Source organism: Oncorhynchus gorbuscha, linkage group LG19 (assembly GCF_021184085.1).
Source record: "Oncorhynchus gorbuscha isolate QuinsamMale2020 ecotype Even-year linkage group LG19, OgorEven_v1.0, whole genome shotgun sequence".
Classification (NCBI taxonomy): domain Eukaryota; kingdom Metazoa; phylum Chordata; class Actinopteri; order Salmoniformes; family Salmonidae; genus Oncorhynchus; species Oncorhynchus gorbuscha.
Genome location: NC_060191.1, coordinates 46,987,537 through 47,003,440, shown reverse-complemented (window position 1 = coordinate 47,003,440; position 15,904 = coordinate 46,987,537). Strand labels below are relative to the sequence as shown.

At 45.8% G+C, this 15,904-nt stretch overlaps 1 protein-coding gene across 3 annotated transcripts in view; it reads left to right on the top strand.

Moving 5' to 3' along the window:
• The window catches only part of LOC124006157 (tripartite motif-containing protein 3-like), a 40,797-nt gene that overhangs the window by 21,592 nt on the left and 3,301 nt on the right, over positions 1 to 15,904 (top strand). For 2 of the 3 annotated variants that reach the window (XM_046315971.1, XM_046315972.1), the window contains exons 3-13: positions 3,466 to 3,706; positions 4,139 to 4,290; positions 4,973 to 5,153; positions 5,953 to 6,123; positions 7,470 to 7,766; positions 7,961 to 8,225; positions 9,095 to 9,198; positions 11,957 to 12,124; positions 12,322 to 12,490; positions 12,735 to 12,794; positions 13,009 to 13,079. In XM_046315971.1, the coding sequence (XP_046171927.1) occupies positions 3,466 to 3,706; positions 4,139 to 4,290; positions 4,973 to 5,153; positions 5,953 to 6,123; positions 7,470 to 7,766; positions 7,961 to 8,225; positions 9,095 to 9,198; positions 11,957 to 12,124; positions 12,322 to 12,490; positions 12,735 to 12,794; positions 13,009 to 13,079 (1,879 nt within the window). Of the gene's footprint in view, positions 1 to 106; positions 153 to 3,465; positions 3,707 to 4,138; positions 4,291 to 4,972; positions 5,154 to 5,952; positions 6,124 to 7,469; positions 7,767 to 7,960; positions 8,226 to 9,094; positions 9,199 to 11,956; positions 12,125 to 12,321; positions 12,491 to 12,734; positions 12,795 to 13,008; positions 13,080 to 15,904 lie in introns of those variants that run through there. The other variant, XM_046315973.1, reaches the window with a different exon arrangement.

The window sequence follows — 15,904 nt, the reverse complement described above, 5'->3', positions numbered from 1 at the left end:
ACCATACACCATACACCTAACCACTACCACAACCCTAAAGTCCTGCCCTGCCTACACACCTTCTGTGAGAATTAAGTCTCTACCATACACCATACACCTAACCACTACCACAACCCTAAAGTCCTGCCCTGCCTACACACCTTCTGTGAGAATTAAGTCTCTACCATACACCCTACACCAGGGATCATCCACCAAAATCAGCCGCGGGCCGATTTGTTCTTGAGCGGATGGTCAGGGGACCGGAACATAATTACAAATAACTGCAAATTGACCAGAAGAAGCCCAAAGAGATATAATATTTGACTAAAACATAATCATTTCAAACCGTGCTTACATTTGTATATGATCACATGTATCTCTATGTGTGGGAATACTTTGGAACAGATTTCCAAAATTAAAATCACTTGGAGCTCATTTGCTGGTGTTTTTACAGTCTCATGTCTAACAATAAAAAATAAAATAATATATATTTATTTATTTATTTTGCTCAGAAAACTTGGGGGTACCAAATAAAATCAACGCCAGTTGGGGAACCCTGGCCTATATCATAACCCTAAAATCTTTGTCGATCATATATAGACACATCCTATTTGTTTTAACCAAATCAACTATATTCACTGAGCTTGTGCTTTAAGCACACAGTTTGATTAAATAATTAAGACACACAAATGACAAGAGGGAGTTCAACCAGCAGTTGATTTGATTGCGCTGGGCTTGGCTCAGACTGGCTGCGTGCACTGTGTTACAAAATAGAGACAGTGACTGTGTGACTAGCACCCGTTGTGTGTCTCTCCTCCCCGCTGCAGCGACCACCACAGTGTGTATAGCACTGTCAGTGTTGCTGAAGCTGCAACATAATTTCAGCCAATTATAACTGAAAAGTTACGTTACTGAAATCCCGCATTTGTTTAGGAAAAACATCCCCTGTTCCCTTAACCCTCGCTCTCTTTATGTGACACATGTATGCACCCCATGCATGTGACCAATAAGGCCTGACCTATAGCATATCATAATCACATCAATGAATTGGTTATAACAAACTGGGAGCACGTTACAGCAGAATGGATGCAGAGGACGTGACAAATAAACTCGAAACCGGGTTATGTTTAGGCTACTGGTTGCTCATGAGGTAAAGGGGAAGTCAGATGTGTGGAATACATTTGACTAGTTGTCATTCTTTTTTAATTTAACCTTTATTTAATAACTAGGCAAGTCCGTTAAAACTACTTCGGGCTCGGTGTCCCGTCCACGGGACGGTTGAGCTAACGTAGGCTAATTCGACTAGCATGAATTTGTAAGTAGTAAGAACATTTCCCAGGACATAGACATATCTGATATTGGCAGAAAGATTAACAAGAATTTAAGCTAACGGCACTGTCCGATTTACAGTAGCTATTACAGTGAACTATAAGAACTATATTAAGTCAGGATTCCTATTTGACTCAGCCATGCCTCCTTGCCCATCCAACATTTCCTCATCTCCCACCACTTCTAATGCAACTATCCTCGATGCTTCTCCCCCTTTTCCCCCTGCCACGCTACAAAGTTTCTCCCTGCAGGCAGTAACTGAGTCCGAGGTGCTAAAGGAGCTCCTTAAACTTGACCCTAAAAACCATCTGGGTCAGTTTAGACCATTTCTTCTTTAAGGTTGCTGGCCCTATAATCGCCAAGTCTGTCTCTCCTCTCTGGGGAGGTTTCCATTGCTTGGAAGGCAGCCACGGTACGTCCTTTATTTAAAGGGGAGATCAAGCTGATCCTAACTGTTATAGGCCTATTTCTATTTTGCCCTGTTTATCAAAAGTGTTGATCAAATTTGTCAATAATAAACTGACTGTCTTTCTTGATGTCTATAGTATTCTCTCGGGTATGCAATTTGGTTTCCACTCAGGTTATGGATGTGTCACTGCAACCTTAAAGGTCCTCAATGATGTCTCCGTTGCCCTTGATTCTAAGCAATATTATGCTACTATTTTTATTGATTTGGCCAAACCTTTTGATACGGTAGACCATTCCATTCTTGTGGGCAGGCTAAGGAGTATTGTTGCCTCTGTGGGGTCTTGGGGCTGGTTTGCTATCTACCTCTCTCAAAGAGTGCAGTGTATAAAGTCAGAAAATCTGCTGTCTCAGCCACTGCCTGTCAACAAGGGAGTACCCCAAGGCTTGATCCTAGGCCCCACACACTTCTCAATTTACATCAACAACATAGATCAGGCAGTAGGAAGCTCTCTCATCCATTAATAGGCAGATGATACAGTCCTATACTCAGCTGGCCCCTCCCCGGATTTTGTGTTAAATGCTCTACATCAAAGCTTTCTTAGTGTCCAACAAGCTTTCTCTACCCTTAACCTTGTTCTGAACCCCTCCAAAACAAAGGTCATGTGGTCTGGTAAGAAGAATGCCCCTCTCTCCACAGGTGTGATTACTACCTCTGATGGTTTAGAGCTTGAGGTAGTCACCTCATACAAGTACTTTGGAGTATGGCTAGACAGTGCACTGTCCTTCTCTCGGCACATATCAAAGCTGCAGGCTAAAGTTTTAAATCTAGACTTGTTTTCCTCTATCGTAATCGCTCCTGTTTCACCCCAGCTACCAAACTAACCCTGATTCAAATGACCATGCTAGATAACTCAGACATAATTTATAGATCTGCGGATAAGGGTGCTCTCGAGGGGCTAATGTTCTTTACCATTCGGCCATCAGATTGGCCACCAACGCTCTTTATAGGACACATCAAATATGTGTTACGGCATAAAGTCATGAGAGGGTCAGATATGTGTTACGGCATAAAGTCATGAGAGGGTCAGATATGCGTTACGGCATAAAGTCATGAGAGGGTCAAATATGTGTTACGCCATAAAGTCATGAGAGGGTCCTGGTACTGTATGCCAGGGATCTCCTAAGCAGCTTGGCTTCCCTGTGCCTTAAATTGACAGGCAGCCTCTCCAGGCCTGGTGGAGGAGGAGCAGGGTGCATTCTCCTGAGGGTGCCACAGTACTGCTTTTCACCAATCTCACCAGCCATTCACAGGGGGAAGATGGAAAGACGTGGAGAGACGGAGAGATGTGGAGGAAGGGAGAACAGAGGAGGTGGCACAGTCCACAGTGATGTTGCCAGCTAGCAGCTCTTTCCACCCCTGCTACCCTCACTTGACAGGAATGCCCTCAATTGCCTGCGCGAGCTCTGCACTCTCTGTATTGCCTGACACAGCTCGCTGACGTCTTCACTGTCCTCTGCCCTGTCTGTTCTGTTCACATCATCTTCAGGAAAGGCTACTGGCCTACTGAGCAGACATATTGCATGCACTGCCTGTAGTAGGCTGCACTGTTGTAGATCCTTGACTTGACCCTTTGTATCGGCGCCAATTGTTGAAAGGGTTGACATTTGTCTAAATGTAATGAACCATAACCATCAACTTGACATGGTTTATAACAAGCCACCCCTGTTGTTCTCTCCTGTCTTTTCCAGATGCCTCCAGAACTACATCCCCCCTCAGTCTCTGACACTATCGTGTCCCGTGTGTCGTCAGACGTCCATCCTGCCAGAGAAGGGCGTGGCCGCGCTGCAGAACAACTTCTTCATAACCAACCTGATGGAGGTGCTGCAGAGGGACCCAGAGTGTTCTCCTCCAGAGGCCTGCAGTGTGCTGGAGTCAGTCAGTGCAGCTGCCGCCTGCCAGCCACTCTCCTGCCCCAACCACGAGGGCAAGGTAGGCTTCTATTACCCCTCTACTGCCCCATCTACCCCTCTACTACCCTGCTGCTGCAACTCTCCTGCCCCAACAAAGCAGGAAAGGTAGGCTTCAGTCTGGCATCTAATTGATGATACATTGGTGTCACTGACTGATAGTGAACACAACTGATTTTAGATCTGGGACGAGTAAGAGTACTGATCTAGGATCTGTCCATATAATGTAATTCATTATGATCTAAAAGGCTAATCGGATCTTAGATCATCGCTCCTACTTTGAGTCGCTTTGTGGATATGTACCATGGACTAGCTAAATCACATTTACAAGCCCCCAAACATTGAGAAAACATATCCATGTTTGACCTTGTCACTGTATGAACCTGCCTGGTCTATGGTGAGTCATCATGTGTTTTGAGCTGTGCTGTGTGTTGCTCCCCTGCGCCCCCTGTAGGTGATGGAGTTCTACTGCGAGTCGTGTGAGACTGCCATGTGTTTGGAGTGTACTGAGGGAGAGCACAGGGAACATGTGACAGTCCCTCTGAGAGATGTCTTGGAGCAACAGAAAGCAGCCCTGAAGACCCAGCTGGATGCCATACGCAACAGGTACTGGATGGTCTATACTGCTCTGTCTGTAATGAGGGACAGTCTATACTACTCTGTCTGTAATGAGGGACGGTCTATGCTACTCTGTCTGTAATGAGGGACAGTCTATGCTACTCTGTCTGTAATGAGGGACAGTCTATACTGCTCTGTCTGTAATGAGGGACGGTCTATACTGCTCTGTCTGTAATGAGGGACAGTCTATGCTACTCTGTCTGTAATGAGGGACGGTCTATACTGCTCTGTCTGTAATGAGGGACAGTCTATACTGCTCTGTCTGTAATGAGGGACAGTCTATACTGCTCTGTCTGTAATGAGGGACAGTCTATACTGCTCTGTCTGTAATGAGGGACAGTCTATACTGCTCTGTCTGTAATGAGGGACAGTCTATACTACTCTGTCTGTAATGAGGGACGGTCTACTACTCTGTCTGTAATGAGGGATGGTATTAGGATGGTTAAGCCCTATTCTGAGTACATTGACCGTGTACACACGGGATAAGTCTTGGTAAGTGTAATGGAGAACTGCACTCCGGTCATTTATCAGTCTCTGGTTTCAGCTTCTCATGAAGATCGATGGAAATTGCACACACATTTAGTCAGTTCCTCTGTTCATGCTCGTTGGTTAGACTTGATTGGACTGTTGTGAGGTAGTGACCGTATGCTGTTTCCTCTTCCTGTCCCAGGCTGCCCCAGCTGAGGGCTGCTATAGAGCTGGTAGGGGAGATCTCCAAGCAGCTGACTGACAGGAAGAACGAGGCGGTGACAGAGATCAGCAGTACCTTTGAGGAGCTAGAGAGGGCGCTACACCTCAGGAAGACCACCCTCATCACTGACCTGGAGAACATCTGCTGCACCAAGCAGAAGGTATTTGCAACAGGATTAGATCTGCTGTCCCAAATGGCACGCTATATCCAATTCAGTGCACAATTTATGACCAGGGCCCATAAGGTCAAAAGTAGGGCACTATATAGGGAATAGGGGGTCATTTGGGACACAGTGATGGTCTATGAAGAACTACCTCTCTCTTACTTCTGTGGATGACTATCTCTCTCTCAGTCTTACCTCCTTTTCTCCCTCTCTTCACACTGTTTCTGACAACCTAACTACCATTCTCTCTCTCCTCTCCTCCCTGACTCTTACTATCCCTGTCTCCTCCCTGTCTCCTCCCTGTCTCTTACTATCCCTGTCTCCTCCCTGTCTCCTCCCTGTCTCTTACTATCCCTGTCTCCTCCCTGTCTCCTCCCTGTCTCTTACTATCCCTGTCTCCTCCCTGTCTCCTCCCTGTCTCTTACTATCCCTGTCTCTTACCATCCCTGTCTCCTCCCTGTCTCTTACTATCCCTGTCTCCTCCCTGTCTCTTACTATCCCGGTCTCCTCCCTGACTCTTACTGTCCCTGTCTCCTCCCTGACTCTTACTATCCCTGTCTCCTCCCTGACTCTTGCTATCCCTGTCTCCTCCCTGACTCTTACTATCCCTGTCTCCTCCCTGACTCTTACTATCCCTGTCTCCTCCCTGACTCTTACTATCCCTGTCTCCTCCCTGACTCTTACTATCCCTGTCTCCTCCCTGACTCTTACTATCCCTGTCTCCTCCCTGACTCTTACTATCCCTGTCTCCTCCCTGTCTCTTACTATCCCTGTTTCCTCTTCTCTCTGTCTGTAGGTGCTCCAGGCCCAGCTCTCCTCTCTCCTGCAGGGTAAGGACAACATCCAGAGCTGCAGTAGTTTTACGGAGCAGGCTCTGAGCCATGGCAGTGCTACAGAGGTTCTGCTGGTCCAGAAACAAATGGGGGAGAGGGTCAGCGCCCTGGCCCGACACACCTACCCAGAACAGGTTGGTGGAGACGTTTGTTTGTTAGTTTCACATATATACGTATACAATGATGATAAAGGCTACGTTCCCAATGGGCCCTGGTCAAAAGTGCACTACAGTATATAGAGAATAGGTTGCCATTCAGGACAAAGCCATAAGGATGCTGATGGGTCCCTTCCAGGTGGTAAGAGTAGGCAACTACATGTCTGCCATGCTGATCCTTAACACTGGGACCCCTCAGGGGTGTGTACTTAGTCCCCTCCTGTATTCCCTGTTCACCCACGACTGCGTGGCCAAACACGACTCCAACACCATCAATAAGTTGGCTGATGACACAACATTGGTAGGCCTTATCACCAACAACCATGAGACGGCCTGTAGGGATGAGATCAGAGACCTGGCAGTGTGGTGCCAGGACAAAAGCCCCTCCCTCAATATGAGCAAGACAAAGGAGCTGATCGTGAACTACAGGAAAAGGAGGGCTGGACAGGCCCCCATTAACATCGACGGGGCTGTAGTGGAGCGGGTCGAGAGTTTCAAGTTCCTTGGTGTCCACATAACCAACGAACTATCATGGTCCAAACATACCAAGACAGTCGTGAAGAGGGCACGTCAAAACTTTTCCCCCTCAGGAGACTGAAAAGATTTGGCATGGGTCCCCAGATCCTCAAAAGGTTCTACAGCTGCACCATCGAGAGCATGCTGACCAGTTTCATCACCTGGTACGGCAACTGCTCAACATCTGACCGTAAGGCGCTACAGAGGGTAGTGCAAATGGCCCAGTACATCACTGGGGCCAAGCTTCCTGACATCCAGGGCCTATAATAGGTGACATCCAGGGCCTATAATTGTCAGAGACTACAGTCACCCAAGTTATAGACTGTTTTCTCTGCTACCGCACAGCGAGCGGTACCGGAGCGCCAAGTCTAGGACCAACAGCCTCAACAGCTTTTACCCCCAAGCCATTAGACTGCTGAACAATTCATAAAATCGCCACAGGACAATTTACATTGACCACCCCCCTCTCTTTTGTACACTGCTGCTACTCGCAGTTTGTTTGTTATCTATGCATAGTCACTTCGCCTCCACCTACATGTACAGATTACCTCAACTAGCCTGTACCCCTGCACACTGACGGTACCGATGCCCCCTGTATATAGCCTCTTTATTGTTATTGTGTTACTTTTTATTATTACATTTATTTTAGCCTACTTGGTAAATATGATCTTCTTCTTGAACTGTACTGTTGGTTAAGGGCTTTTAAGTAAAGCATTTCACAGTAAAGTCTACAGTTGTTGTATTCAGCACATGTGGCAAATAAAGTTTGATTTGATCAACTTAACAAACCTACCCTTTCCCCCTCCCAGCCCCATGAGAATGGCCATCTTGACTGCCAGGTGGAGACGGAGGGTCTTCGTCGTTCTATCCAGAACCTGGGCGTGCTCATCACCACGGGAGCCATTGGCCACACCTCCGTCGCCACGGGAGAGGGACTACGCCACACACTGGTTGGCCAGCACACCACCGTCACAGTGACGACCAAGGACAAGGACAGCGAGCTGGTAAAGACAGGCAACGCGGCGCTGCGGGCCGAGATTATGTCGGTGGACGGGGCGGTAACCACGGAGACGGAGGTGGTGGATAATAAGAATGGGACGTATGAGGTGAGGATAACTGTACTTCGTATATGACATCATAACTTGCAATATATGTGTTGTGTAATCTAATGTATGTAATCTATCCGATGTATGTATTGTCAAGTGTTTATTGTAGTGTTTATTTTGTATGCAGCTGTACTGTCTAAGACTTTATTCCCCTAGAGGTGCCTGATAAGGCTCTGTTCAATAATATTCTACAGGTGGGCTATACCATGCGCTCTGAGGGGGAGTTCTCCTTCTCTCTCCTCCTGTACGACCAGCCGGTCAGGGGCAGTCCGTTCCGGCTGCGTGCTGTCAAGCCCTCGGACGTTCTGCAGTCTCCAGACGATGTGAAGAGGAGGGTGAAGAGTCCTAGTGGGACGGGGGGCCACATCAGGCAGAAGGCTGTGAGGAGACCCTCCAGTATGTACAGCACCACCAAGAAGAAGGAGAACCCCATCGAGGATGAACTCATCTACAGAGTCGGTAGGTGCAGATCATAGAGACATGTAATACCTATTAATATTCGTTTAAGTATGTGGTACAGCTGCTTATATTTACATTTGAGTCATTTAGGTGATTATCTTATCCTATGACTTTAAAGTGGATTTAACTAAAGTAGCTAAAACAATCACAAGTCACGATTGCAAATTACAGGTAAAAACATTTTCAAAAACAGCTTTCTTTGCTACTGTCTTTGACAATCAGTTTAAAAGCCTGCATGGTACAAAACAGGCCATGGGGAAAAGGGAATACTCACACATTGGTTCAATGCTCCCATCATTTTAAAGCAGCGTTACTGATGAAGACATTAACATTTGACTTGTTGTTTTACACTCCTGTCCAGAGGCAGTGCAACTGAAGTAGGTACAATAAGACTAAAGTAAGACAACCACATATAGTGATCAACTTGGATAATAGTTATCTTAGTTTTCTCAGTGCAGGCTGCAGGGTACAGACAATGCTGTGGGAAAAGTAGGAAAATACCATTTGTTTCACTGCTCTCAGCAATCTTACCGATGAAGATCTTTTGAGGTCTCTCTGTGATAACTTGTGACTCTGCTATTTAGCCCTCGTTTCCATGGACACAGACTGTGTTCTAACTGGATGTGTGATGGTTTGACACTGTGTTCTAACTGGATGTGTGATGGTTTGACACTGTGTTCTAACTGGATGTGTGATGGTTTGACACTGTGTTCTAACTGGATGTGTGATGGTTTGACACTGTGTTCTAACTGGATGTGTGATGGTTTGACACTGTGTTCTAACTGGATGTGTGATGGTTTGACACTGTGTTCTAACTGGATGTGTGATGGTTTGACTGTGTTCTAACTGGATGTGTGATGGTTTGACAGGAACTAGAGGGAGAGATAAAGCAGAGTTTACAAACCTCCAGGGAATCTCCACCTCCAGCAACGGACGTATCGTAGTGGCTGACAGCAACAACCAGTGTATACAGGTGAGACTACAGCCATACAACCAGTGTATACAGGTGAGACTACAGCCATACAACCAGTGTATACAGGTGAGACTACAGCCATACAACCAGTGTATACAGGTGAGACTACAGCCATACAACCAGTGTATACAGGTGAGACTACAGCCATACAACCAGTGTATACAGGTGAGACTACAGCCATACAACCAGTGTATACAGGTGAGACTACAGCCATACAACCAGTGTATACAGGTGAGACTACAGCCATACAACCAGTGTATACAGGTGAGACTACAGCCATACAACCAGTGTATACAGGTGAGAATTACAGCCATACAACCAGTGTATACAGGTGAGACTACAGCCATACAACCAGTGTATACAGGTGAGAATTACAGCCATACAACCAGTGTATACAGGTGAGACTACAGCCATACAACCAGTGTATACAGGTGAGACTACAGCCATACAACCAGTGTATACAGGTGAGACTACAGCCATACAACCAGTGTATACAGGTGAGAATTACAGCCATACAACAAGTGTATACAGGTGAGAATTACAGCCATACAACCAGTGTATACAGGTGAGACTACAGCCATACAACCAGTGTATACAGGTGAGACTACAGCCATACAACCAGTGTATACAGGTGAGACTACAGCCATACAACCAGTGTATACAGGTGAGACTACAGCCATACAACCAGTGTATACAGGTGAGACTACAACCATACAACCAGTGTATACAGGTGAGAATTACAGCCATACAACCAGTGTATACAGGTGAGAATTACAGCCATACAACCAGTGTATACAGGTGAGACTACAGCCATACAACCAGTGTATACAGGTGAGACTACAGCCATACAACTAGTGTATACAGGTGAGAATTACAGCCATACAACCAGTGTATACAGGTGAGACTACAGCCATACAACCAGTGTATACAGGTGAGACTACAGCCATACAACCAGTGTATACAGGTGAGACTACAGCCATACAACCAGTGTATACAGGTGAGACTACAGCCATACAACCAGTGTATACAGGTGAGACTACAGCCATACAACCAGTGTATACAGGTGAGACTACAGCCATACAACCAGTGTATACAGGTGAGACTACAGCCATACAACCAGTGTATACAGGTGAGACTACAGCCATACAACCAGTGTATACAGGTGAGACTACAGCCATACAACCAGTGTATACAGGTGAGAATTACAGCCATACAACCAGTGTATACAGGTGAGAATTACAGCCATACAACCAGTGTATACAGGTGAGAATTACAGCCATACAACCAGTGTATACAGGTGAGAATTACAGCCATACAACCAGTGTATACAGGTGAGACTACAGCCATACAACTAGTGTATACAGGTGAGAATTACAGCCATACAACCAGTGTATACAGGTGAGACTACAGCCATACAACCAGTGTATACAGGTGAGACTACAGCCATACAACCAGTGTATACAGGTGAGACTACAGCCATACAACCAGTTGAGACTGACGTTTTGCGGGTACTATTTAATGAAGCTGCCAGTTGAGGACTTGCGAGGCGTCCGTTTCTCAAACTCTACAGTCTAATGTACTTGTCCTCTTGCTCAGTTGTGCACCGGGGCCTCCCACTCTTTCTATTCTGGTTAGGGCCAGTTTGCTCTGTTCTGTGAATGTGTAGTAAAACGGTGTTGTACGAGATCTTCAGTTTCTTGGCAATTTCTCACATGGAATAGCCTTCATTTCTCAGAACAAGAATAGACTGACGAGTTTCAGAAGAAAGTTCTTTGTTTCTGGCCATTTTGAGCCTGTAATCAAATGCTCCAGATACTCAACTAGTCTAAAGGACAGTTTTATTGCTATTGTAAACTTGGATTAGCTAACACAACGTGCCATTGTAACACAGGAGTGATGTTTGCTGATAATGGGCCTCTGTACGCCTATGTAGATATTCCATAAAAAATAAGCAGTTTCCAGCTACGATAGTCATTTACAACACTAACAATGTCTACACTGTAAAAATGTGCTTTTCTTTCAAAAACAAGAAAATTCCAAAGTGACCCCAAACTTTTGAACGGTAGTGTTAAGTATCAAAAGTAAATGTAATTGCTAAAATATACTTAAGTATCAAATGTACAAGATAAGGGGTAAATAATTTCAAATTCCTTATATTAAGTAAACCAGGGCACAATGTTTTTTTATTTTAATTTACGGATGGCCAGCGGCACACCAACACTCAGTCATCATTTACCAATCAAGCTTTTGTGTTTTGTGAGTTTGCAAGATCAGAGGCAGTAGGGAAGGCCAGGGATGTTCTCTTGAATATCTTGTGTTAATTGGACCATTTTCCTGTCCTGCCTCAGCATTCAAAATGTAATGAGTACATTTGGGCATCAGGGAAAATGTATGGAGTAAAAAGTACATTTATTTTCTTTGGGAATGTAGTAAATGTTGTAAAAAAATATAAATAATAAAGTAATGTACAGATTCCCCAAAAAACTAATTGAGTAGTACTTTAAAGTATTTTTACTTAAGTACTTTACATCACTGCATACAACCTGTGAGAGCAAGGTAACCATGTGTATAGTGACAGCGTGGGATGAGTGTACTACATTGCAAAGCAGAAAAGGTATTAGGTTAAGGCTATAGTTTCAATCATAGTATCACAGGTCAAGCACATATTTCAAGGCACATCTCAAATGTCACCCTATTCCTTATTGTCCCTTAAGAAAAAGGGACAATAAGGGACAATTGTTGTGGTATTATTCTCCAGGTGTTCTCCAACGATGGGGCATTCAAGCTGAGGTTTGGGGTCAGGGGTCGGTCGCCGGGGCAACTGCAGCGCCCCACGGGGGTCACCGTGGATATGAACGGTGACATCATTGTGGCAGACTACGACAACCGCTGGGTCAGCATCTTCTCTTCCGACGGGAAGTTCAAGGTGAGAGGTCATGAGGATACTCTAGGAGACTGGTCTTGAGAAAGACCTCGAGCTGAAACGTCAACGTTAAACAGTCTACTATATGTTCTATATGTACCGGGTGCACTGAGCTTTCCCATAGCTGCCCCTTTTGATTTGCACGTCAGATAAGACTGACCTTCCATTGACCTTCCATTCTCTCTCTATCTCCCTGACAGAGTAAGATCGGGGCGGGTCGTCTGATGGGCCCTAAAGGAGTGGCAGTGGACCGGAACGGACACATCATCACCGTGGATAACAAGGCCTGCTGTGTGTTCATCTTCCAGGCCAATGGGAAGCTGGTCACCAAGTTTGGAGCCAGGGGGACATCAGACAGACAGTTCACAGGTAAGGGAGATACTCATTGCATGATCTATCTATGGGTTGGCAGTTCTGGGACTTATTCCACTGATTGTCACTATTTTTGGAACAATTCCTGTTCTTTTGTATTCTGCTTTTAACTCTTTGGTCAGTGTGATTCTCTACCATTTCTATAACCCTCCAATGATATGGCTTCACTAGCTCCATGGAGAAACCTGTCACTCATTTCAATCTCATCTCTGACAATCTCATTTTATTGTTTCATTTTTAGAAAAAAGTGGTACAAACATTTCACTGGAACCCAAGCTGAGTAAATCTGGCCCTGCGTTCAGTAAGTATTGATGTATGGTATAGCAGTCTCTTCATGATACAACTGCCCATTGCCATGTCTTACATTGTACATTGCTTGGTGTCTCCCTTTGTGACTAGTGTTTCCACAGTCCTGTTGTGTACAAAGTCCTAAAATAGTCTGGAACTTCCTCTACTGCACTGTTATGTTGATGACTCATCTTCTCTCCGCCTCCTCTCTCCCTCCCCTTCCCTAGGTCCCCACTTTGTGGCGATCAACAACAAAAATGAGATTGTGGTAACAGACTTCCACAACCATTCAGTGAAGGTACATCTCACTATTTTCTCTTTCTCTCTGTGTTTGTGTTACTGTAGTCATATCAGGTAGGTTTAAAATGCCTTGACTTCAGGCCTTGAGCGTTCTGTGGTTGCAGCTTTGTGTCACTGCCATCCTGTAGTTACTGTACGTCACTGTGCCACAGGAAAAAGTCCCACTTCCACTGTTGGGTATCTGATGTCAGTTTGAATCATTTCAAATGAAATTTGTTATGTTAACTGTTGGATGTGCGTAGTAGACTACCTCTGAACAGTGTAGGTTAGGGTTGTGGTTTAAGGTTGGGCTTGAGGTTAGAGTGAGGGTTGAACCTGGCTATGGACATGAAGCTAGGGTTGAGGTTAGAGTTGAACCTGGCTGTGGACATGATGCTAGGGTTGAGGTTAGAGTTGAACCTGGCTGTGGACATGAAGCTAGGGTTGAGGTTAGAGTTGAACCTGGCTGTGGACATAAAGCTAGGAATGAGGTTAGAGTTGAACCTGGCTGTGGACATGAAGCTAGGGTTGAGGTTAGAGTTGAACCTGGCTGTGGACATAAAGCTAGGAATGAGGTTAGATTTGAACCTGGCTGTGGACATGAAGCTAGGGTTGAGGTTAGAGTTGAACCTGGCTGTGGACATGAAGCTAGGGTTGAGGTTAGAGTTGAACCTGGCTGTGGACATAAAGCTATGAATGAGGTTAGAGTTGAACCTGGCTGTGGACATGATGCTAGGGTTGAGGTTAGAGTTGAACCTGGCTGTGGACATAAAGCTATGAATGAGGTTAGAGTTGAACCTGGCTGTGGACATGAAGCTAGGGTTGAGGTTAGAGTTGAACCTGGCTGTGGACATGATGCTAGGGTTGAGGTTAGAGTTGAACCTGGACATGAAGCTAGGGTTGAGGTTAGAGTTCAACCTTGCTGTGGACATGATGCTAGGGTTGAGGTTAGAGTTGAACCTGGCTGTGGACATGATGCTAGGGTTGAGGTTAGAGTTGAACCTGGACATGATGCTTGGGTTGAGGTTAGAGTTGAACCTGGACATGATGCTAGGGTTGAGGTTAGAGTTGAACCTGGACATGATGCTAGGGTTGAGGTTAGAGTTGAACCTGGCTGTGGACATAAAGCTAGGAATGAGGTTAGAGTTGAACCTGGCTGTGGACATGAAGCTAGGGTTGAGGTTAGAGTTGAACCTGGCTGTGGACATGATGCTAGGGTTGAGGTTAGAGTTGAACCTGGCTGTGGACATGATGCTAGGGTTGAGGTTAGAGTTGAACCTGGCTGTGGACATGAAGCTAGGGTTGAGGTTAGAGTTGAACCTGGCTGTGGACATGAAGCTAGGGTTGAGGTTAGAGTTGAACCTGGCTGTGGACATGATGCTAGGGTTGAGGTTAGAGTTGAACCTGGCTGTGGACATGAAGCTAGGGTTGAGGTTAGAGTTGAACCTGGCTGTGGACATAAAGCTAGGAATGAGGTTAGAGTTTGAACCTGGCTGTGGACATGAAGCTAGGGTTGAGGTTAGAGTTGAACCTGGCTGTGGACATGAAGCTAGGGTTGAGGTTAGAGTTGAACCTGGCTGTGGACATAAAGCTAGGAATGAGGTTAGAGTTGAACCTGGCTGTGGACATGAAGCTAGGGTTGAGGTTAGAGTTGAACCTGGCTGTGGACATGAAGCTAGGGTTGAGGTTAGAGTTGAACCTGGCTGTGGACATGATGCTAGGGTTGAGGTTAGAGTTGAACCTGGCTGTGGACATAAAGCTATGAATGAGGTTAGAGTTGAACCTGGCTGTGGACATGAAGCTAGGGTTGAGGTTAGAGTTGAACCTGGCTGTGGACATGATGCTAGGGTTGAGGTTAGAGTTGAACCTGGACATGAAGCTAGGGTTGAGGTTAGAGTTCAACCTTGCTGTGGACATGATGCTAGGGTTGAGGTTAGAGTTGAACCTGGCTGTGGACATGATGCTAGGGTTGAGGTTAGAGTTGAACCTGGACATGATGCTTGGGTTGAGGTTAGAGTTGAACCTGGACATGATGCTAGGGTTGAGGTTAGAGTTGAACCTGGACATGATGCTAGGGTTGAGGTTAGAGTTGAACCTGGCTGTGGACATAAAGCTAGGAATGAGGTTAGAGTTGAACCTGGCTGTGGACATGAAGCTAGGGTTGAGGTTAGAGTTGAACCTGGCTGTGGACATAACTAGGAATGAGGTTAGAGTTGAACCTGGCTGTGGACATAACTAGGAATGAGGTTAGAGTTGAACCTGGCTGTGGACATAAAGCTAAGAATGAGGTTAGAGTTGAACCTGGCTGTGGACATGAAGCTAGGGTTGAGGTTAGAGTTGAACCTGGCTGTGGACATGATGCTAGGGTTGAGGTTAGAGTTGAACCTGGCTGTAGACATAAAGCTAGGAATGAGGTTAGAGTTTGAACCTGGCTGTGGACATGAAGCTAGGGTTGAGGTTAGAGTTGAACCTGGCTGTGGACATGAAGCTAGGGTTGAGGTTAGAGTTGAACCTGGCTGTGGACATAAAGCTAGGAATGAGGTTAGAGTTGAACCTGGCTGTGGACATGAAGCTAGGGTTGAGGTTAGAGTTGAACCTGGCTGTGGACATGATGCTAGGGTTGAGGTTAGAGTTGAACCTGGCTGTGGACATGATGCCAGGGTTGAGGTTAGAGTTGAACCTGGACATGATACTAGGGTTGAGGTTAGAGTTGAACCTGGCTGTGGACATAAAGTTGAACTAGGAAGGGTTGAGGTTAGAGTTGAACCTGGCTGTGGACATGAAGCTAGGGTTGAGGTTAGAGTTGAACCTGGCTGTGGACATGAAGCTAGGGTTGAGGTTAGA